Raw genomic sequence first — 23,795 nt, 5'->3', positions numbered from 1 at the left:
AGGGATGAATGCTTTGTGATAGGCTACATACATTTTAATGTTTAGTTGTTTTTATATAGGTGAATGGATATTGGAGAGACTAGAGTTTTACATGTCCTCGAGGTGTACTTTTGTTGTTAATTTATTCATATTTAAGGTACAACCCTATGTAACATTTTGTGCAAAAACCAACTTTAAGGAAATAGAAGTGGAAATTACATATTTCGATGTTTGGCTTTTTAGAAAACACAAAGTATCTCATTTAATTTCCAGGTAGAAGGAATAGGTATTGCCCAGGATATATACATTGCCTGTGGGCTAAAGCCCGACTCTTAAGCTGTGATGAGCCTGTTTTCCTATTTTGGGTGTCAGGTACAGTATGATAAAAATAGTCTTTTGTAGTAGAGATGAGAATGGTGGAGGGGAACATATTCTTTACTATAATGACAGGGAGTCCTAAGGTTAGAATGTTACTGGCATTGCCTAGAAGAATAGTAAGGCATGTGGACTTAGAAGAAGGTACTTTATTTCTAGTGTATCTAAAACATCTCTTCCCCATAGTGGTGAGTTCATTCTGCCACAGCCAAGCCTGCCATGAATGATTGTCTTTTGTCTCTCTTACGTGAAGTTGGATGGCTAAGGCAATGATTTCTGGACAGCAACTTGCATATCCTGCTAGTAAATACGTGCTAGATATTTAATATGAATTTTACCAGTTTCCACTTTTAGAAAATATGTCCTGTGGAATTGTAGTAATACTCAGTAATAGGCATTTTAGCAACTTCATCACTTTTATTTTTTTTTTTTTACTTATTTATTCTATTTACTTTATTTATTTTTGAGACGGCGAGCTCTTGCTCTGTCGCCCAGGCTGTGGTGCAGTGGCCGGATCTCAGCCTCCTGCAAGCTCCGCTTCGCGGGTTTACGCCATTCTTTCGCCTCAGCTCCCGAGTACGCTGGGACTAGCTGGGACTACAGGCGCCCGCCATCTCGCCCGGCTAATTTTTTGTATTTTTTTAGTAGAGACGGGGTTTCACCGTGTTAGCCAGGATGGTCTCGATCTCCTGACCTCGTGATCCGCCCGTCTCGGCCTCCCAAAGTGCTGGGATTACAGGCTTGAGCCACCGCGCCCGGCCCACTTTTATTTTTTGATTCGCGTAATTTTACAAAAGTTAGGTCCACTTAAAAGCTTTATCTGCTTTTATTTTTTCCTCAGTGTGATCATACTTAAAAAACCTGAGGTTAGCATAAATTATATATTGATAGCCTCTTAGCAGTCTAGCAGATTTCAATTTCTTAGAAAGTTGTTATGGAACCAAAAATTTGGCAGATAAATGTAAAGTGTCTAGCACATGATGTGAATAGTAACAAAGATTTTGTTTCATTTCTATCAATTATCTATGTTACTATTATGAATATCACAGTATATGGGTCTTACTCTCTTCAGGCATGCACATAGGGTCTCTTTCGTCAAGATGCACATATACCTGAACTGAGAGACAAATTACTGATTTGCAGTCCTTAATTATTTAATGAGAAGTTTCAGTGAGATCCCAATATATAGATTTAAATCTTCAAAACTGCCTGAAAACCAGGCACGGAATGAAAGAATGTCATCTTTATATGATAACAAATAAATTATATTTAAAATAGATAAATTTATATTTAAGGTTGATATATTTAAAATCAAAACTAACTTTGTATAAATAGGAGCAGATTTACTTTGTACACTTAAGATTATCGGGGAAATGACATAAAAGCTCATGCAGGTAAAGCTTATGCCTTCTCATGTGTAAAGCAAGTATCTAAATATATGTCTATTTGTGTCCACATACAGAGTTAAAGGACGCTTTTCCATGAAATAACGCATTCCTTTAGAATTCCTGTAGATTTTCATAATTTTTTAAAAACATTTCTATTGTAACCTACATCAAAAGGGCAGCCAGCGTTTTTTTTGTCTGACTATACATATGCATTATAAAAAAGTGAGTCTACTGTAATTACCAGTTTGCAGAGCAAATTCCTGCAGGGTTTGTACTCTCCCCATTAGTAAAAGAGATAAGTTGAAATGTATTAAAATTTCACTGTACAACTGGGAGTTTTTGTTCACAGTAAATGTGTTAATGTTTCTTCATTGCTTGACTGTTTGTGTTTAAATTTAGGCAGCGTGCCCAACAGGGACAAAATTATAGGATAAAGCTATGTATAAAAGAAAATCCTTCAGAGAGCACCAATAAGGCTCTTTTTAAAAAGAAGCAGTTACATATAATAATACATGGCTGTAGCCACAGAGAAAAGTTTTATCTGTCTAGTTCAGAATTATTGGAATTTTTCTTTCCCTTGTGTAAAAGTTAAGAGGACCGAGCTTATGTCAATAGCTAATATACTTTGATGTAAAACATCCATTATTTTATTCAGTGTTACTTCTATAAAAGAAAAGAAATGATTCCTTTTTGTTGTTCCTATGATGAAGAGAAGCTAATAGCATTTTGAGGGAGAGGTGATAGATCACATTTTCTTCCCGAGTAAAGGAATTCTTTCTTGTTAAGAATTCTAATTACAGCCTGTTATATTTTTGGAGTATTTTTCTCTGCTTTTCTTCGTTGCCATGAACTTAGTAAATACAATTATTCATGTAGATAGGCTTACATTTAACAAAATTAATCTACAACCACTATCACCTAGCATGAATATATAATGAAATTCACAAACACAGGATAAAGGCTCCTGTTTCTCTGCAGTCTGGAGAGGGCAGAAGTTGCAGTTATCTGAAAATGCTGGCTGTATAAGCTTTGGCCAGCCAGGGAATCAACTCTCCTCTCTCTTAAATGTTGAAAATATATTGTAGTTTCTACTGTTTACCTTTTGTAGTTTCTTCTGCCTGCTTTTCTGTAAGTGAAAATGAAAGAATTTGCCAGTATCCGTATTCTGTCCCAAGTGTCTCCATAGATCCACAAACAAATGGTGTAAAGAGGTTAAAATAAAATACAAATTTTCATTTTGGGTTGTTGCTATCTAGAAATAGGGTTTTGTAATTTACCTAGTGTGTATAGATATCTGGAGGGGAGAGAGAGAGAAAAATATGAATATATATGTGTATGTATTTTAGTTGTTTGTATTTGTACATTCACGTACCTATAGGAGAACATAAAAAGGCCCTTGGATATTTCATACTGCATATTAACTTCCCTTAAGAAAATATATTTTCCCCTTAAATAGGTTGATCTCCCCTGCCCCAAGACGTTTAATTTTATTTCTTCCTCTACACTGTTCTTTAAAACATGAATTTTTAGCTGATAGACCTTGAAGTCCTTCAGAGCCATTACTTTCTTTTGGCTAATTTGTAGAAAGGCACCATATGAAAATTGGATTTTTGATCTGATGGAGTGATTCTTGAGTTCTTATGAACCATGTATAGTCTATCAAGTAAATCCTTCTTAGTTCACGGATTATTGACCCAATGGACCATATTAGCTGCTTCGAAGCTGTTATAGCCCATTATGTTGATTCAGCTGACACACATGTGAACCCAGTCCACATGCCCAAGATGGCATTAACATTGTTCTAGAAGACTTTTTTTCCACAAGGCTTTCTATTTATTTCTTAATTTTCAAGAGTTAGCTCAAAGTTGCTGACAACCATTACATAGGTCTCTTGCTTTGCTCAGTGATGTTGAAGCATTTGTTATTAGCTAGTCTGTTTTTTCCTATCTTTCTCTTTATGTCTGTTGTTAAAAACCATCTAATCTTTAAAAGAAAGAAGAGAATAATGTTTTTTCAGCATACTAGGGCACATTTTACCTCCAGATTCATACAGATTTCATAGAAATTTGTGGGATTTCTCTGAGCATCTGAATTTAACCCTTTGAATTTGAGAAAACCACCTTTTAGAAGAAATGGTAACATTGTATTTGTGTTTTTAAAAAGTGTATTACCTGAGAGGTTTCACTTGAAAAATTCCAGTGACTCTAGCCACTGGTAAAATCAAGACGTGCCTTCACTGATTTATATGAAGCGCTAATGAAGCCAGTCCAGGTCTCAGCACAGACCCCTGGGGAATCCATGACCTAACATAAATAACGTATAAGGGGGCACATAGACTGTTCATCATATCAGTATTATTATTTGCAATAGGTATGATTCCTGTGCTGAAACCTGCTTTTAGGCAGAAACATACTCTTTTGTAATCAGAGATAATTATGATACACAGTTGGATGTACAATGGAAGATATTAAAATATTTGTTGAGATGTGTCACTGATGAGCAGTCCCAAGACAGGTATAAGTAAAATGCTGTAGAATAAACCAAGTGTTCCTGGGAGTATCTTGTCTCACTGTTTTCAGATTTTGACATTTCTTAATATAACCATTTAAAAACTATAAAATACTGTGCTGGGTCACTTTGTTTATTTAAAAGTGTACCACTTTTTGGCAAAAAATCCTAGTATATATGGTTAACTGCTTACTTACCAGTTTCTTTCACTTTTCAAGTTGCTTAAACCCTTATCCATCCCTCTCCCTTTTTGTGTAGTTTTGTTCATATCTCCTATTTGGTTATAAGATCCTACTGGAACCGAAAACATATCTGAGGAAATCTCATTGAGAAGGAGGGGAACAAGGGGGATTATCAGGCTCCTTTCCTCCCATGCCCAGGCTGAGTGGAAAGAGCCCTGGATTAGTAGCTGTGACCATGTAGGGACATCTCAGAGCCTCATTTTCTGCTGTTTGAAAAAATGTCTAATTTTAGGGATTTTGATGATTAAATACAAGAATGTATTTGAAGTATTATGCAAGCTTCATAGCACTGTACAAACAGGGTATATTATTAGTCTTACAGTCTGTCTCAAATGGCCTGGGTTATCAGTTGTCATCTGAAATGTGAAATTCTAAAATGTAACATCTTTTCTCCTCTGTTACTTTACTGGGGTAAATTTTATTACAAACCCAGAGGAGTAAATTTAGTTAAAAGGTCACCTACCTATGCTCTTGCTTAGTAAATGGATTGATTACAGTGCTTTGGCATTTGAAATAAGGTGGGCAGCTCCTTTTATGAAGAGGATAAAGATTTAGAGGAACTCCTTTCTTTCGGGAACCCTTCACATGCCATCTGGGAAGGGAAAGATACTGACTTAGGACGAGGTCTTACATTGGGCACAACTTGGGACAACTTTTGTGTTACTTCTGTATGTCTTTGCTTGGTCACCAAAGTGTGGGATCATGCAAATCAATCGTTCTTTCTAGGATTGGAGGTGCTTTTGAAACATACCAGAATTTAAGCTTCATCTTGTCTTGCTTCTTGCTTAATGAGGAGTAGTTTCTTTGTAAAGTGCTTAAAGGTTTATAAGTCTTTTTGCATCTCATTATAAATCCTGTCCTTATTAATGTCTTCTCTATCATATTATATTAGTAATTGTTTTCATGAATGCCACAGAGAAATGTAATCACATTACCATCTTTCAAATTGCATTAGTGAAAATGAATAAAATATATATCAATGGAATACAAAATTGCTGATTCAACATTAAGATGAAATGAGATTATTATTAGCATCATAAGATATCAGAAGTGCTTTGCCTCCTTATATAAAGTTAGGTGTTCTGGTAAATATAGACTGAGTTAAAATGTGTGTTTTTCTTTTTTTAATGGCAAGCTAACCCCTTATTTTCAATTAGGTGATAGGTCTGTTCATGGAAGGACTATTTCCTTTCTATTTATGTTATTACAGCTGCCTAAGTAGCCTGTAAAATTTGTAAGTATACAGGCAATAAATGGAGTATCTTAATTGCTAAATGTTAGGTAAGAAAATAAAATGTTTTTGCCTAAATTGAAATGCCTTTTCATTTCATGTTTCTTTAATATTACTAATTGCCTAACAAAATCGCATGTATTACCATAGGCCTAATTTAATTGAAACACACACATACACGCACTCCGAAGCTTGCATATGCTTTGATGCCGTAGAAGCATGGGTATTTTCCTTATATAATTGGCTATATCCCGCTGTTGATTTTTACTCTGAACTTCTAAATTATTTAAATGGGGTCTTTCTTCTATCGATTGATAGTAGGTTGTGATAGTAGGTTGTGATAGTAGGTAATGACTACAGATGCTCATTGGATCTGTGTCTGGGAAAATTTATATGCCTGTGTGTGTCCCTTTCTCCCTGTTTGTATTTATATATTCACACAGTTGTAGAAACATTTACACTCATATATATAAACATATGCCCAGAAGTTTATGGTTTTCCCTCTTTGCCCACTCCGCCTAAGCCAAATTTGTTTCTTGACTTTTGCTGAAATAATTTTTTCACCACAGTAAATTGAGGATTGTTTTTTTGGTCGTATACGTGACAAAATTCACCATTGTCAATTTTTAACAAATTATCTTAGAATTTTAAAATACTTTGATATTAATATTGCTGAACATCGTAACTGAGAAGTTTTGTTTTGTTTTGCTTTTGCCTTTTGCCCCCCAAATATTTGAAAGATGTACTGGATTTTCCTGATAGAAAAATGGCAGTGGATATTTAAATGGATATATTAGGTTTTAATATTTTCAAAGTAGAAAGGATTTTCAAATATAAGCAGCAATAAAATGTCTTTGTTTACCGTGCATGTATTAACTCACTTAGCATTTGTGTATTGAAGACCTACTGGGCGAAAGATATGCTGCACTATGTCTCCTGGGGAATGATATTTTATGGGATTAAATGGTTTAAACACCACTAAAAGAAAGTAGGTGGGGCAGTGGGATTCCTCCCACCCTTTCCTTGTTGTAAACAGCTTTATTGAGATATGTTTCACTTACCATACATTCCAGCCGTTTAAAATATTCACTGTATTTTAATATATTTATGGTTAGGTTCAGTTACCACTGAACTTTTTTATCACCTCAAAAAGAAACTCCATCCCCTTTAGCTGTCACCCTAAACCTCGTCCCCCTCGAGGCAGCCACTAATCTACTTTTTATCATTACAGATTTCCCTCTTCTAAACATTTCATCTGAATGGAATAATAATATTTGGTCTTTTATGACTGGCTCCTGCAACTTAGCTTAGTGTTTTTCATGTTCATTCATGTTGTAGTATGTATCAGTGGTTCATTCCTTTTTATGGTGAAATAAAATTTCATTATATTAATATACTGAATTTTGTTTATCCATTTGTCAGTTGATGGAGGGATAGCGTTTTATAAAATGAGGTTTTAAATCTCCTGATTTTTAACATCAATTGATATTCAAAGGTCAGCTTTTCCCAGTGAATCTCTTTCGATTATTTTGGATGTGTTTATTGTAAAGATGATGTATTTCTTTGGTTCATAACATTTTTCTCAAGGTTTTTTTTTTTGGCGGGAGGAGGGGTGGTTAACCATCTTTAAATTGCCCAGCTTTTTGTCTTTTACCATGTTGCCCACAGTTCAAACCAGTGGCATCAGGCCTTTTATTGAGTCCAACAAACCCATGCTCTTGTGAATCTCCTGTCTCAGTCATAAGATCTAATCTGTTTTTTTTTTGTTGTTGCTGTTGAAAAGACACTAGGAAATTTCAGAACACATTAAGTACAACAAAATAATCATTTTTTACCAGCTTGCTATTTGTTGGTATGACATTAAAAACAATTAGACAAATGTAAGGATCTTTCTTTGAATGGTTAATTTTTAATTTTCTAGTTACCACCAAATAAGAGACATACTTTTAGGTATAATTTTCCATCATATGAATGTTTGAGTAGATTTTTTTAAGGAGACAGAATAACTTCATTGTTTCTCATTTGCTGCTGTTACTGTTACATTAGGAGGAGTGACATTTGCACTATGCTTTAACATGCTTGTGGACCCTTAACATTTATAATCAACTTTATAATCACTGATAATCATAGCATGTAAATTCTATGTGCATTGTTCATTCAGACTCAGATTTATGTATTTGTTTGTATAAATGCAGAAAGCATACCCACCTTAAACTATAGATTTATATTAATAGTCTCATGGTCAGAATTAGATAGACTTTTTAGGTTGTTAATAAAGCTTTTTTGAGGGATGTTTAAAACCGTAGATCTTTTGACCCATGTTCTGTGTCTTTCTGATTCACATATTCTTGTCTCCTTTCAATACTTGGTTGCAAAACTCTTCAGTGCAACAGGTGAATATTCTTTTACATTCATCCTAGATGAGTTTTGTAATCAAGTACAAGTGAAATTCACATGTAGTCATGTACTCCATGCTGATCTTAAGTAAGCTTAGTAGTTGTCCACCGTGCAAAAAAAAAAAGCAGAATTTTTTCACTCAAGCTACATTGTGACTTGGCCAGGTAGGAAGCTGATTTCTTCTACCAAGGCAGTATTATATAAATTCTGAAAATTATACAGGGAGATGTTTGCTGACTTAATCTCCATTACTATCATGTGAGCTTTTTAGAGTCTTTGTGGCAATGTTTGAAGTACTGTCTTAGCATATCATACACAAACTATATAAAACTACTTGTTTCATCTTTTTGGTCATGTTTACAAGATCACTCTCTGCCTCCACAGTGCTAGCAAGTCATTAGTTTGTTTATTGCAGTGTATTCTATGGCAATCCTGTAATTAGCTTTCGGATTCATTACAGATAATTTGCTATTCCAGATTTTCCTCCACTAGGATAGAAGTCTTTTTTGTGTGTGTGTGTGAGATGAAGGTCTCACTTTTTCATTCAGGCTGGGAATGCAGTGGTATGAACACGGCTTACTGCATCCTCAAACTCCGAGGCTCAAGCAGTCCTCCCACCTCAGCCTCCTGTGTAGCTAGGATGACAGGTGCATAACACCACGACCAGATAATTTTTCATATTTGTAGAGAGGTGAGGTTTCGCCATGTTGTCCAGGTTGGTTTTGGCTCAAGCTGTCCACTCACCTCGGCCTCCCAAAATGCTGGGATTACAGGCATGAACCACTCTTCCCAGCTAGGATAGGATAACAACTTTATGCTATTTTTTGAGAACTAAGAAGGCTGATGTCTTTGAGGAACAAATTTTCTTTTTTTAAGCCAGGCACAGTGGCTCATGCCTGTAATTCTAGCACTTTGGGAAACCAAGGCGGGTGGATCACCTGAGGTCGAGAGTTCAAGACCAGCCTGGCCAACAAGGTGAAATCCTGTGTCTACTAAAAATACCAAAATTAGTTGGCCATGATGGTGGGCACCTGAAATCCCAGCTACTTGGGGGGCTGAGGCAGGAGAATCTCTTGAACCTGGGAGGCGGAGATTGCAGTGAGCCAAGTTTGTGCCATTGCACTGTAGCCTGGGCAGCAAGAGCAAAACTCTGTCTCAGAAAGAAAAATAAAAGAAATTTCTTTTTTTCCACCTTAGAGCCTTTTATTAATTATTGTGACGCATTTTTGTTTACCACTGTACGTACTGCCTAATTTTTGTGTTTTTTGTAGAGATCAGGTTTTGCCATGTTGCCCAGGCTGGTCTCGAACTCCTGGGCTCAAGCCATCCTCCTGCCTCAGCTTCCCAAAGTGTTGGGATTACCGGCTTAAGCCACCACACCTGAGTGGATGCTTATATTAATGATTAGCTTTTTCTATAATTTAATATTAATGTAGGTCATGTACTTAACTATTAAGCAGTTTAAAATATTTTAAAATTTCATAATTCGTACTGTAAATCTTGCTATACTCTCCAGAAATTAACAAGGGGAAAGAAGAGTTAAAAAGGTTTTTAGGACCAGGCACTGTGGTTCATGCCTGTAATTCCAACACTTTGAGAGGTTGAGGCGGGTGGATCACTAAGTCAGGAGTTCGAGACCAGCCTGACCAACATGATGAAACCCCGTCTCTACTAAAAATATAAAAAATTAGCCGGGCGTGGTGGTACATGCCTGTAATCCCAGGTACTCAGGAGGCTGAAGTGGGAGAATCACTTGAATCTGGGAGATGGAGGTTGCATTGAGCTGAGATCACACCACTGTACTCCAGCCTGGTTGACACAGTGACATTTCATCTCAAAAAAAAAAAAAATGGTTTTTAGGTCAGGCACAATGACCCACACCTGTAATCCCAGCACTTTGGGAGGCTGAGGTGGGCAAATTACTTGAGCTTAGGAGTTTGAGACCAGTCTGGGCAACATGGTGAAACCTCATCTCTACTAAAAATACAAAAATTAGCTGGATGTGGTGGCGTGCACCTGTAGTCCTGGCTACATGGGAGGCTGAGGTGGGAGGACCATTTGAGCCCAAGAGGCGGAGGTTGCAGTGAGCCGAGATTATGCCTCTGCACTCCAGCCTGGGTGACAGAGCGAGATCCTGTCTCAGAAAAAAACACACACAAAATTTTTTTTTGTTATATATGGGAGATTGGTGAAGGTTAATGAACCCATGAAAGGAGCTCCTTATGAATAGTTGTTTTTGGTTTTGTGTGTGTGTGGAACACCAAAACCCAGAACTGAAATCAGTGTTTTCCCCTCTCATTATGATTGGTCCTTCAGAATATGTGTTTTATGCTTCTGTTTGCCCAAAGGCCATATTTTGCCATTTTAAATTTGTGTCAGATAACTAGGGTTAAGTGTTCCCAAACAAAAAAACCTCTAATAAGAGTTTTATTAATTAGCCTTGTATATAGTTCTTTTGTGAAGTACCCTGTATATTCACTGAAACAACAATTTGTGCTTTCCTGAGAAATATGATTGGGTGAGAAGATTGTTGTTCAATTCACAGGAACTTGGAGAATTGGAACCAACTATAAGTACTGTACAGCTAGAGACCTCAGCTTTAGTGATAACAGAACCTATCCTCTCTATTAGAGCTTTGGAATTCATCCAAAATACTTTCAAATGTACTTTTATTTAATATTCAGATATAAAAGTGTTATTGACCAAATGTTGATTGTTTTACTAAATTATTTTGCTTTGTATATTTTAGACGTACTTTTGAATATGAATATTTATAATTTACTTACTTTTATTGTAAGTTTCCTTTAGTTTTCTATAGGTAATGGAAATAAACTGAGTCATAATTGGGAGATTTGTCTTCTTCTCCACTAGATCATTTAAGAGCCATGTAAAACACATAAACATTTCTGAACCAGAATAGTAAAACAGAAATAATAATCTGTGTGCCTACCTTAGAGGATTATAGTATGAATAATATGGTATTATGTATGTCAAAGTGTTCATTTATTTATTAAGACTAAATATGTGTTAGGCAATTTGCAAGGTGTTGGAGTAAAACAATACATTGGGAAGAATCATAAGAGAGAAAACAATCATTTAAATATAATATGTGGAAAGTTTCTTGTGGCCATAAATGGTTGTCATTTATTGAGCTTTTCCTATTGCCAGACAGGTTAACACTTGCTTTATGTTCATTATTTCATTTGAGTGTTTTGCCACTGTTGCAATGTCATTGTTGCTATCACTTTACAGATGAGCAAAGTGGCTCAGAGAATAATGTATTTTTAAAGTCCCTTTTGAGCACCTATTATTTGCCACTATACATTGAAAGCCCAACAGACATGTCTGTCCTGCCCTCACAGAACTTAAGTTCTAGAGGGGAAAACAGACCCATATCGGATAATCACACAAATAAATATAATATTCACAATCTATATACTAAGCACTCTGAGAGACTGATTATGATACAGGAGTCTAGTGGGGAACTTGTCTTGAATAGGAGACAGGACCGCTGCCCTGGGGAATGAGTGGTACTTGAAATCCAAAGAATGAGTAGGAGTTAACAACTTAAGCAGGATTTAGAAGGAGGGAAGCTAGAGAGCATGGTGTTAGAGAAGTAGGGATTGAGAATTTGGATAACAGAGGAGTCAGCTGTCTAACCAAGGAGGACGGACAGCCACTGTTTTTACTCGAGTAGGCAGAATCTGACAGGAGGGTGAAAATAACCTCAGTCAAGCAAATAACGATCAACTGTGTGGATCTCTTAAGAAGAGAGAATATTCATGGAGATGAGGAGAGGAGAAATGTGTGGGTTAATTAGGAGACAGTTTGAATAGTCTAGAAAAAAAGACTGGATTTGTGGTAGTAGCAGTGAGAGTAGAAGACAGGAAAGGAAGGGATACATAATCTTTGGAGGAAGGCAGAATATCAGTGAAAACTCTGCCCCATAACTTCCTGTGAATGGAATCGTAACTCAGGATTCTTAGCTCAGTGTAATGGTGCATGCCTGTAGTCCTAGGTACTCAGGAGGCTGAGGAGGGAGGATTGCTTGAACCTGAAGGTCAAGGCTGCAGTGAGCCATGATCTCACCACTGTACTCCAGCCTGGGTGACAGAGCTAGACTGTGTCTCTTTGAAAAAAAGAAAAAAAAAAAAGATTCCTTATCAGTGGAATGGAGGGCTGGTTCTGATTTCTAGATCTGTGACTTTAGGTAACATAGTAAATTATCTCTACCTTAGTTTCTCCTCTGTGAAATAAAAGTAACAGTAGTAACAACTTTATGCTATTTTCTGAGAACTAAGAAGGCTGATGTTTGTAAACTCTCTAGCACAATGTCTGGAAAATGGCAGATATTCAATCCATCTAGCTATTATTATAACAGGTAATAATTTACTATTGTAAATAAATAAATTAAAATCCTGAGGTTTGGTAGAGGAGGAGACAGTCCTCCAATCTGTGTGAGGGTTTCTTTCATGTTCTTAGTTAGGGTCTCTCCTCTAAATCCACTGCGCCCAAACCCCAAATTATCAAGTCCTTGAGCACAGGGACACTGCCATCCACTTCCCACCACTTAAGAGGCAGTGCCTGGCTCCAAAGTGATGGTTTTTGCTTAGTGATGATATTTGAAGCTGTAGGAGGGCATGAAATTGCCAAATTAAAGAATGAAGAGCTTGGCCATGGGAAACACCTGTATTTATTTACAGTGGGGGGAGAGAGAGAGGAGAGAGCAGTTGCTGCCAGAAAAACTAGGATAGTCAATCTCTACAGCCCAGGAATGAAGGAGAGTTAGTGCTGCAAGCTGCATTAGAGTTTGGGAGGACAAGGAGACTAGAGAAAAGGACCAGATGGGATGACAACATTTCCTCTCAGAGAGAGAGTTTTAGGCATGTGTGGGGCAGAATCCGGATTGCAGAGTTAAAATGTAGGTGGTGGTGAGGAAGTGGAAGCACTGGTTGCTGGGTGCATGGATTTCTCTTTCAAGAAGTCAGTGGTAAAGGTAAGCAGAAGGAATAATTACTTTCAATAAGTTGCAGACTTAAGAAAATTTATGGCTGTTGTTATGTTTGTTCTTGGGGAATTGGGGCATGCTGATCATGTTCACGGCTGCCTCCATTCACCTCATGTCTGAGTGCCTTCAACCCCCTTCTGGGCACTCAGAACAAGACTAAGCTGTATGTGGTACATTCTGTGAATGACAAAGTTTGAAAATGCAGGTATGAAGAAAAGAGTAGACAGTTTCCAATAATGGAAATTGAGGAAAGAGTTACAAGGCACCCTGGCACCCTTGTTAGACTGGGTCCTGGAGGTCTGCTTTACCCAGACCTGAATACTAATCTCTGCATAAATAGGTGGGAACAGTCTGACTGAATTGTCTGCTCCTTTCTGCATACCTGCATTTTCAAAGTGTGTAGTTCACAGAATGTAACAGCTTGGTCTTGTTCCGAGTGCCCAGAAGAGGGTTGGAGGCACTCAGACATGAGCTGAATGGAGGCAGCCGTAACATATTCATAAGAATGAAAGTGTATTCATTTTAACTCTTCCCAACTGACTCCTTGTAATGCATGTATGTTTTTGAGGCTTAACTGACTTTGATAGTTTTGTGATAATTTATGTTTTTGCATGTGGGTGAGTTGGCCAGTGATCACATCGGTTCTATTTTGTTGTGAATAAATAGTATGTCAAAGTTTTATGCTGTTTCAAAAATGTTATTTAGAATAAAACTTCCTTTGAAGCCACAATAGTCTTACTCAAAATATTTATTTAGGCCATATTGTTTAAATATATATAATTCCCTTAAGGGACAATTGTAGTCTATATAAATCTGAATTTAAAACAAATAGACCTTCTGGAATTCATAGAAATACAAAATGGATATTCTAGTGCTTAAGTGTTTATATACAGAAGGAGTTGAGGTGTTCCAGTGTTTGTATGTTTAGGTACAAAAAGAATAGAATTCATAAAAGGAATGATGATCTAAAAGTTGAATTCCCAAATGTACCAGATGTATAAAGTTATTTAGGAAGACAAAATATTTGAATCATAAACTAATTCAGAGTAAGTGAATGAATGATTCAACCAGTAAAAAAAAAAAAAAATACACATAAAATAAAACAAATCCACAGTCTCTTAATTTGTTCTGATCTTAAATTTGTTCTGGGTATAATTAAAGTTGATGAAAGTGTGCTTTAAACAATACAAAGTTAGGATATTTTTATAAAATAATTAAATCTTATCAAATTAATGATTTAAATATTTGTGTCTTTTATGCTAGAGTTTATATTAACTGTCCTTGAAATACCATCTCACTTTATTGGCCCTCGCTTGATTTTGGTAAAGCAGAGGTATTTTTTTTTAAGCATTTATGAAAGCTTTTATTATTGCACTTCGAATTATATAAATGTTTTAATGTCAACATAGTTCCCATATCTGAATTTATAATTAGATAATTTGTAAAGTTCCTTGTTTTTAGTGGAAACGCTGTCCTCTAAGCTCTTTTTATTTTGGTCACTGTACAATCAAGTTGTGAGTTCATTAACTAATGGACATGTTATTTAAGTAAACTGTTTCTAACTTGGGATGTTCTGATATATTTCTCAGTCAACAAATTATTGAAATTGAAATAAGAACTTCTGGAAGAAATATTTCTCCTTATAGTCTACAAATTAATCACTTCTATATACAACAAAGTTTACAACCTAGCTACAATTGGACCTATTTGGAAGAGAGATCCTGAAATATCAGGGAAGATTATACAATTAAATATTTCCCTAGTGTTAATTAGAAGCACAAATTAAAGATGGGGGTGAAGTATGGAGTCTACAGTGAGGATTCCAACATCTGAAACCAAATAGGGATCCATAGATTTAATGTTAATTAATAGAAGAGAAATATTTTACACGTGCCTGATCCAAAGCATAGGGAATGGTAAAAGCCTGCTCAGTCTTATTCTCTGTGAATGGAATTTGTCCAATTACATTAACAATATCCAAAATACTGCCTGTTACAAATGAGACAGTTTCTATAAAAATCCAAATGGTTCCAGAAATATGAGCATCTGGAGCTGTGTAAGTGAGCATGGCTTTCACGCACGGAGCTGCACTTTCAGGTATCCCCGTGCCCACCCCTCCACCCCAGAATCAGTAATCATTGATTGCATCTAAATCTGCAGAGATCTTTTCCTGGCAGTTCAAGTAGTTACAGTAGATTGTTAATCTGCGAATGATCAGACTAAATCCCTTCTGTCTTCAGAATTTCCATGCAAATTAGAATTCACTGTATGAGGTAAATTTATTAACTGTAGTCTGAGAGCATAGGTCAGCTTCAGCACAATTGTTAAACATAGGTTTTATTCATAAAAGTTACACTCCATTTATGCTAATTTTCTATGGATTCATTTTATAATATTAACTGGTGAGATGGTTTTTTAAAGTAGTTATAAGGAAATGAAAGATTTTAAGTGTGTTTTCAGTTTTCTGCAATACAGGTGTACTGTTCCACATATCAAATATTCACATAAATGATTTTTTCTGTTCCATGTCTGATCTAAAACCAAAATTTAAACTTATTTTCTTATGTCACCATTGAAATAAGAGGAGGATTGTTTTGTATTTTTCAAAACAGGAACGAAAATGGAATTAATAAAGAAAAAAATACTCAAGGAATTGGGATGTGATAAATAATAACAGAAGTACAGAAGTATGTTAGGTCTTATTGATCACAGGAGTGTCTTTAAAATATATTTGAGAGTTTAGCACAACATTTAATTGAAATTCAGCAGAAGAAAAGTAGTATTCTAATAATAATATTTGTGTGCTGTATTTTACTTTCACAAACATTTCACTTGAATATTATTTTGTTACAGTGTATGTTTTGCTTTATTGACAAGTGAATAAATTTAAGTGGAAATATATATTAGCAGCAATATACTTTTTCCTCGTTTGGATTTGTGATGTCATAAATCCAGTATCTTATAGAATATGTAATCCTTTATTTTTATTCTAAGTTTGTAATCTAAAGGTTACTATGAATGACCTAAAAGATTGTATTAGTGAATGAGCTTTGTTTTCTTTACCTTTTTTTATAAGAGATTTTGGCGATATCTTAATTTATTTTTAAAACCCTCCAGGCCCCTGCCATCATAAAGCCTTTAAAAATGGAAGTGGGCATTATTTATTAAAATGGTGAAAAGAGTATAGTATCTTTGAACAGATGTTGACCTTTTTTTCCTCCTTTATTTTTCAGGCCATCCGTTGCACACTGGTAAACTGCACATGTGAATGTTTTCAGCCAGGGAAGATTAACCTGAGGACTTGTGATCAGTGTAAACATGGCTGGGTGGCACATGGTGAGGAAAATCTGGGCTTTTCTTCCCGTTCTTATTATGTTCATGTTCAAGTGTGTGTGTGTGTGTGTGTGTGTGTGTGTGTGTGTGTGTGTGTGTGTGTGTTTAGAGCGGTCACTGGCCTAGAGAAGAGAGAGGTCAGCTGTGCTCCAAATGTTAGTTAAGATTCAGCCTGTGGCTCTCAAACAGCATATTCTCAGCTCCAATAAGCAGTGCTAGGCAAGCAGCTCTCAGCAGAAGGCCAAGATGTTTATAGGACAGTTGGGCTGTGGAGTTCTTACTGAGCATGGGCACAGCCAGCAAGCACCAGGCCTGATGGAAACTCAAACATACCACAGTTGGCCTTTCAGGGCCTGGACCTCAGAGGGAAGCTGGCAAATCCTCCTTGCTTGAGAACTCCTCGATGACTGCTCACCCTTGTCGTATGTGCTAAGGGCTGAGTTTATCCTTCTAGATGTTAAATGTCGTATGGTCTCAGGTGGATGAGAGAGTGAACGGGAACATTATTTGGCTGGTATCTGAAAATATAACCTGTAAATACTCCCTTTCAGTGTGCATGGGGATTGGAGGTGGTCGATGTAGGTAGAGTGTGAGCTCTGTGTAGGTGTGTCCCGGGGTGGGGAGACCCCACGCGAAGGATATGAGTGTTGAGGCTTTTTGCCAGGTGCACAGAGCCGTTCTGTCAGTGTGCCCTGACTGAGCGTTCAGCATATTCCTGTGTATGGTTTATGTTTGTTCTGTTTAAGTCAAAGGAGACTTGGAAATAAGCAGACTTTTTTCTTTTTTCTTTTTTTTTTTCACCTCCCAGACTGTAGAATTTAAAAAGATAGGTAATGTTTATAAAAAGAAATCCTGGCTTGAGATTTTTGATAGCCCCGGGTATTGCCTCTTAAGTGGACATACTCTTCATTCCCAAGCAGTGCCAAACATCCAGTGGGTTGTATTTTTATAAATGTCATGTTATTCTAGCAAGATCTGAGGTAGCAACACTGGGCCATGCTTTGAAATGCTTTTAATTTATCATGTACCTTGCTCGTGAGGGTGTGTATGCTGGAGTTGTGGGGACATTTCAGCCATGTTTCTGTGAGAGAGAGTACTCTGAGAGGAATACCCGGGAAGGGGTATGTTTCCACCATGCAACCACAATCCTGCAATCCTTCATGCCCACAGGGATAGAGCGCTTTCCTGCTTTATTAACAAGGCCCCAAATCAGCAACAATTCTCAGTCCGGTCTTGAACAACAGACGAGCTGCAGTTAGTTCTGCAGTCTCTTTATGTTACTACGTTCAATGATTTCATCTCTCGTTCTATATTAGTTTGCTGGGGCTGCCATAACAAAATACCACAGGCTGGGTGGCTTAGACAGCAGAAATTTATATCCTCAAAGCTCTGGAGGCTAGAATTCCAAGATCAAAGTGTTGGCAGGGTTGGTTTCATTCTGAGGCTTCTCCTCCTCGTTTGTAGACGGGCACCCTCACATGGTCTCTCCTCTGTGGGGCATGTCCTGGTGTCTGCAACCTCCACCTCCAGGGTTCAAGCCATTCTCCTTCCTCAGCCTTCTGAGTAGCTGGGATTACAGGCATGAGCCACCACGCCCAGCTTATTTTTGTATTTTTAGTAGAGATGGGGTTTCACCAGGTTGGCCAGGCTGGGCTCGAACTCCTGACCTCATGATCTGCCCTCCTCGGCCTCCCAGAGTGCTGGGATTATAGGTGTGAGCCACTGTGCCCAGCCCCTGGTGTCTTCTTGTGAGTCCAAATTTCCTCTTCTAAGGACACCAGTCAGATTGGATTAGGGCCCCTCCTGAGGGCCTCATTTTAACTTAATCACCTCTTTAAAGACCTATATTCAAATATAGTCACATTCTGATGTAGTAGGGGTTATGACTTCAACATAGGAATTTTGGGGGAACACAGTTCAACCCATAACAGTTCCTAAATATCCTTTTTTTCTCTGAGGAAGTATTGGTTTTGCCAGGTAATAGGTACAGAGCTTATGTCCTAAACCCATCAGAATCATAAGAATATTGGAGGCAGTATGGGTGTAGACTGTTCTGAGGTCAAATCTTGGCTCTATCACTTCATAACATGTTAATATCGCTGGACTTCAGTTTTCTTGTCTGTAAAATAGGATTAATAGTACCTACTTTACAGTCTAGAGAAAATATATGAAGCCTTTCTAAATAATGCATATTAAAAGTACAATGGACAGTAGATGAGCAGTAAAGGGGAGGCCAGTCATTAAACAAAGGGCGTTTCATTTATTCACTCTCATTTTTGCCAAAGCCATCTTGTATTATCATTATCTATCTACTATGGTAGCCTTGTGAGTGTAAAAGTTAACTGTGTCACCAGTTTGTTTTATCTGTTTAATGTCCATGTGCATATTACATTAGTAATGTAAAAGTAAAAGCAATGTTTTTTCCTTCTTGAACAACATAAATTATTCCTGGCCAGTGATTGTTTTGAGGACTTTCTGAAGAATGTTATTTTTCACCCAACTTGAATAAGATGTTTCTGTTACACCAGACTGTGCTTTTCCTACTGTACCATTAAAAATTCTATGTTTCTGAGATGTTAATTTTGGTATTTCTCAGACCTTAGTAAAATGAATTCTAATTCTTTCCCTTATGATTATCACCTTGACCTCTCTTTTCCCACAACAGGGAGATATCTGTATATAGCTCAAAATACATACACCCAGGCATGCGAATCCCACACTCTCCCCATTCGTGAGGCCAAATACAGCAGTGAGGGGTTGGCCTCTAGCCTTGGAGTTGGCAGCGGGATGAGAGCACCCACTCTTTTTGCCCCTAGCATTACAACTAATTGCTTCATTTCACCCCCCCGCACAGAAACCCTGAAATCATGTCTCTAGTTACTTCCGCTCAGAGGTGAAACACAGCATTCTTTCCAGCTGCCTTATACCGTGCAGTGTCCTGGGTGTGGGGCCACAAGGAAGTGACTTGGGTTTTCTAGTGTGTAATTTTCCTCTGAAATGCGTGGAACAGCAACAAGACTACCAAAATACATTGCCCAGAATGGTTTCATGGCAGCACTGAATGCATTCTACCTGTCATTATGTCAATAAAAAAAAATTTAATATCTGCAGCTAAAAAATACCAAATGCCAAAATCATGTATTCTCTCTAAAATTAATTTTTAGAAATTTGTTGACCTCCTTTCTTGAATAAATTTTCCCTGTTAGCAGCATTTTCAGTTCATTCGTAAGATGTTGGATTTCATGGGTCATTATATACCATATCTATGCACATATGTGTGTGTCTGTATATGTACACACACATAAACACACATTCTTTCTGTTGACTTACAGGTTGCTTATTAAAGCTGCTTAAGTTGTTGACATTAGCTGCTTTACAAAAATCTTTAGAAATGTGTTTTTAAAATAATTAAAGGCTGGGCGTGATGTGTCTGACAGCCTGTAATCTCAGCACTTTGTAAGGTTGAGGCAGGTGGATCACTTGAGCCCAGGAGTTCAAGACCAACCTGGGCAACATGGCAAAATCTTGTCTCTACAAAAAGTACAAAAATTACCCTGGTGCGGTCGCATGTGCTCTCAGTCCCAACTACTTTGGAGGCTGGGGTGGGAGGTTTGATTGAGCCCAGGAGGTCAAGGCTGCAGTGAGCTGAGATCACGCTACCACTTTCCAGTCTGGGTGACAGAGCAACACTCTGTCTCAAAAATAAATAAATAAATAGTGATTAATTCATTATACTGCAACACCTGGGTTTTGGAATTACTAATACTTAGTGAGCTGTGTTACTTTTCACAGAATATTTCCTTAAAATCCTTAGCACTATTGAGTTAAGGGGGGAAGGAATATCAGAGCAGTTCTGAGTATCAATAGGTATTTCCCACTAAATTAATAAAGGATTTCCTACCTTACCACCACCCTGTCCACATTAAGGAATCTTAGCTCTTTCACTCTGATAATAGAAAGCAGGGCTTATTGAATTTACTTAAACTTTTTTTTTTTTTTTGGTAAAAGATGACCATACCTAGTCTGTAATATTTTAGTTGGTGGGCCAGCAATGGCTCAGAATTTCTAATTTTGTCAAGTCTCTGTAAAAGTACTCCAGTTTACTGCCACTACTTCACTGAAATACTATAAATACTATATTTTTTACTTTCCCTTGTTTGCTTTATCTTCTCTGTGCTTTTCCTTCGTTCGCCTAAAAAGATCTGAGTATGGCTTGAAAAACAGTAACAACAAAAGTTTTCTAGAAGTTCAACTCTTTTTGTTTCAGAAGTAGCAAATAATATTAAGATACCAGGGTAAGAGCAGTAATGGGCTCCTTTTCTGGTGATGTAATTTTTTTTTTCTTTTTACCCTTTGCCTCCACACTAGAGTAGTAATGTGGCCATTCACAGAATTCAGACTTCAGCCAAATATTTTACAGAATATTAAAAATCAGCTGGTACAACTAGAATACACTCAGCATTGGGTACAGGTGGAAGTGAGTCCTACTTACTTTTCTCCCTTGATGAATACCTGCTTCTGATGGGAAGCATTACCAATAAGAGTTTGCTGTCTTTGTGAAAAAAACAGGAGGCATGGTGTAAAAGTTGAGGACTGCTGCACGAAACCATTTTTATTGTTTAATGTTTGCAAGTTAGTTTTAATGTCCATAGTTTAGATGAAGACTATTTCTAAACCATTAAGATGAAGGTAAATAAAACAGTAAAATAAGAAAGAGAGCAAACTGAATTCTAAGCGGTTTTAGGAAATATTTAATGATAATCCAATACAACTGGAAAATTGTTTTATCCCATTATAGTTGATTTGTGTATTTGATAAAAGTGTATTTGATAAAAGAGGTGGGCAGATTTTAGAAAGGTAATTCATTTAGAATTTTTTTTTAAAACTAGGTTAAACTAGATCAGTAACCTTTACTTCGATGAAGCTCATTTGTTAAGACTATCTCTTTTGGAAAGAAAACAAAATAAATAAATAAATAAATAAACAATTCCACTGTTTCCTAGGTGTGTGAGGTGAGCATTTGGCAAGAATATGAGACTTGATGAATAAAAAATACATTTTGTAGCTTAATGCACCCACAGCAGCTTTCTCTGTGCAAATTATTTTTTTCTTCTTTTTTCCTTTGACTTTAAATAAAAGGATATGCAATTCCAAAAAGCTGCATGAGTACTAGAATTTTCATTCACTTTCAAGAGATCTGAATTAATACCAGTGTTATTTCCTTTGGCCGAGGTCTGCCTGCAAGAATGCTTGTTGCACTGGAATTTTGAGACCTTTCTTTTATTATGTTCTGTCAATGTGATTTCCTTTTACTACATGCAGTTCATTCGAGGAAAAGATAGTTTTACATTATTACTTTAATTATTTACTAATTAAGCCAGCTTTTTTCCTTCTCATATTTCATCCAAAGTCCTCTGATTTTTTTTAATGTAAAGTGAGCAGACCTGGTCTACATCATCCAGATCATCAGTCAGTAGATATTTATTAAACATATCTCATACATGAAAGATTGTGCCAGGTAGCCTTTAGTTCTTCACCACAGGAAATGATGAGAAGCATAAAGTTAATTTAGTGTCATATACCAACCAGCTTTATGGTTTAATGTACTGTAAGACTTAATATGCATATTACCCATTAATTTCAAGCCTTTCTTTTTCTGTAATTCACTGGATATAATTTTTCTTTTCTTTTCTCAGCATCGTTGAATTTGAATTTTCAGCTTGTATTTGATATGTCTTATCAGACCAGGGGTATTTATAGAGACCCTCACCCAAATAGAAAATACAGAATTTTCTATTGAATCTGAATATCAGTAAACAATAAATGATTTTTAAATACAAATACTACCATGCAAATTTAGGTGAGAGTCCTTTATGTTTCTTTGCTAAATCTGGCAAGCCCATACCTAAAAGAAAATCCTATTCAGACACAATTTGCATAAATCCTAAATCAGGGCTGTTGGTCATGAGCATCCTGTAATCAAAAAGCCTTTGGGCCCAAAAAGGTTTTGAGCCGGGCTCTGTGGCTCACGCNAAAAATTTTGGAAAGAAAACAAAATAAATAAATAAATAAATAAACAATTCCACTGTTTCCTAGGTGTGTGAGGTGAGCATTTGGCAAGAATATGAGACTTGATGAATAAAAAATACATTTTGTAGCTTAATGCACCCACAGCAGCTTTCTCTGTGCAAATTATTTTTTTCTTCTTTTTTCCTTTGACTTTAAATAAAAGGATATGCAATTCCAAAAGCTGCATGAGTACTAGAATTTTCATTCACTTTCAAGAGATCTGAATTAATACCAGTGTTATTTCCTTTGGCCGAGGTCTGCCTGCAAGAATGCTTGTTGCACTGGAATTTTGAGACCTTTCTTTTATTATGTTCTGTCAATGTGATTTCCTTTTACTACATGCAGTTCATTCGAGGAAAAGATAGTTTTACATTATTACTTTAATTATTTACTAATTAAGCCAGCTTTTTTCCTTCTCATATTTCATCCAAAGTCCTCTGATTTTTTTTAATGTAAAGTGAGCAGACCTGGTCTACATCATCCAGATCATCAGTCAGTAGATATTTATTAAACATATCTCATACATGAAAGATTGTGCCAGGTAGCCTTTAGTTCTTCACCACAGGAAATGATGAGAAGCATAAAGTTAATTTAGTGTCATATACCAACCAGCTTTATGGTTTAATGTACTGTAAGACTTAATATGCATATTACCCATTAATTTCAAGCCTTTCTTTTCTGTAATTCACTGGATATAATTTTCTTTTCTTTTCTCAGCATCGTTGAATTTGAATTTTCAGCTTGTATTTGATATGTCTTATCAGACCAGGGGTATTTATAGAGACCCTCACCCAAATAGAAAATACAGAATTTTCTATTGAATCTGAATATCAGTAAACAATAAATGATTTTAAATACAAATACTACCATGCAAATTTAGGTGAGAGTCCTTTATGTTTCTTTGCTAAATCTGGCAAGCCCATACCTAAAAGAAAATCCTATTCAGACACAATTTGCATAAATCCTAAATCAGGGCTGTTGGTCATGAGCATCCTGTAATCAAAAAGCCTTTGGGCCCAAAAAGGTTTTGAGCCGGGCTCTGTGGCTCACGCCTGTTAATCCCAGCACTTTGGGAGGCCCAGGCAGGTGGATCACGAGGTCAGGAGATTGAGACCATCCTGGCCAACATGGTCAAACCCCGTCTCTACTGAAAATACAAAAATTAGCTGGGTGTGGTGGCGCATACCTGTAATCCCAGCTACTCGGGAGGCTGAAGCACGAGAATCACTTGAACCCAAGAGGTAGAGGTTGCAGTGAGCCAAGAT

The 23,795-nt window shown here is 36.7% G+C and overlaps 1 protein-coding gene across 1 annotated transcript in view; it reads left to right on the top strand.

The window, feature by feature from the left end:
* LOC108541016 (zinc finger protein basonuclin-2-like) overlaps positions 1 to 23,795 on the top strand; it is a 447,341-nt gene that overhangs the window by 280,258 nt on the left and 143,288 nt on the right. Inside the window, 1 exon segment of the mRNA XM_017890445.1 lies at positions 16,362 to 16,464. Within this exon segment, the coding sequence (XP_017745934.1) occupies positions 16,362 to 16,464 (103 nt within the window).

The sequence above is a fragment of the Rhinopithecus bieti genome, unplaced genomic scaffold (assembly GCF_001698545.2).
Source record: "Rhinopithecus bieti isolate Rb0 unplaced genomic scaffold, ASM169854v2 scaffold_71, whole genome shotgun sequence".
Taxonomy (NCBI): Eukaryota; Metazoa; Chordata; class Mammalia; order Primates; family Cercopithecidae; genus Rhinopithecus; species Rhinopithecus bieti.
The sequence above is the reverse complement of the archived record's forward strand: the minus strand, read 5'-3'. Positions and strand labels throughout refer to the sequence as shown.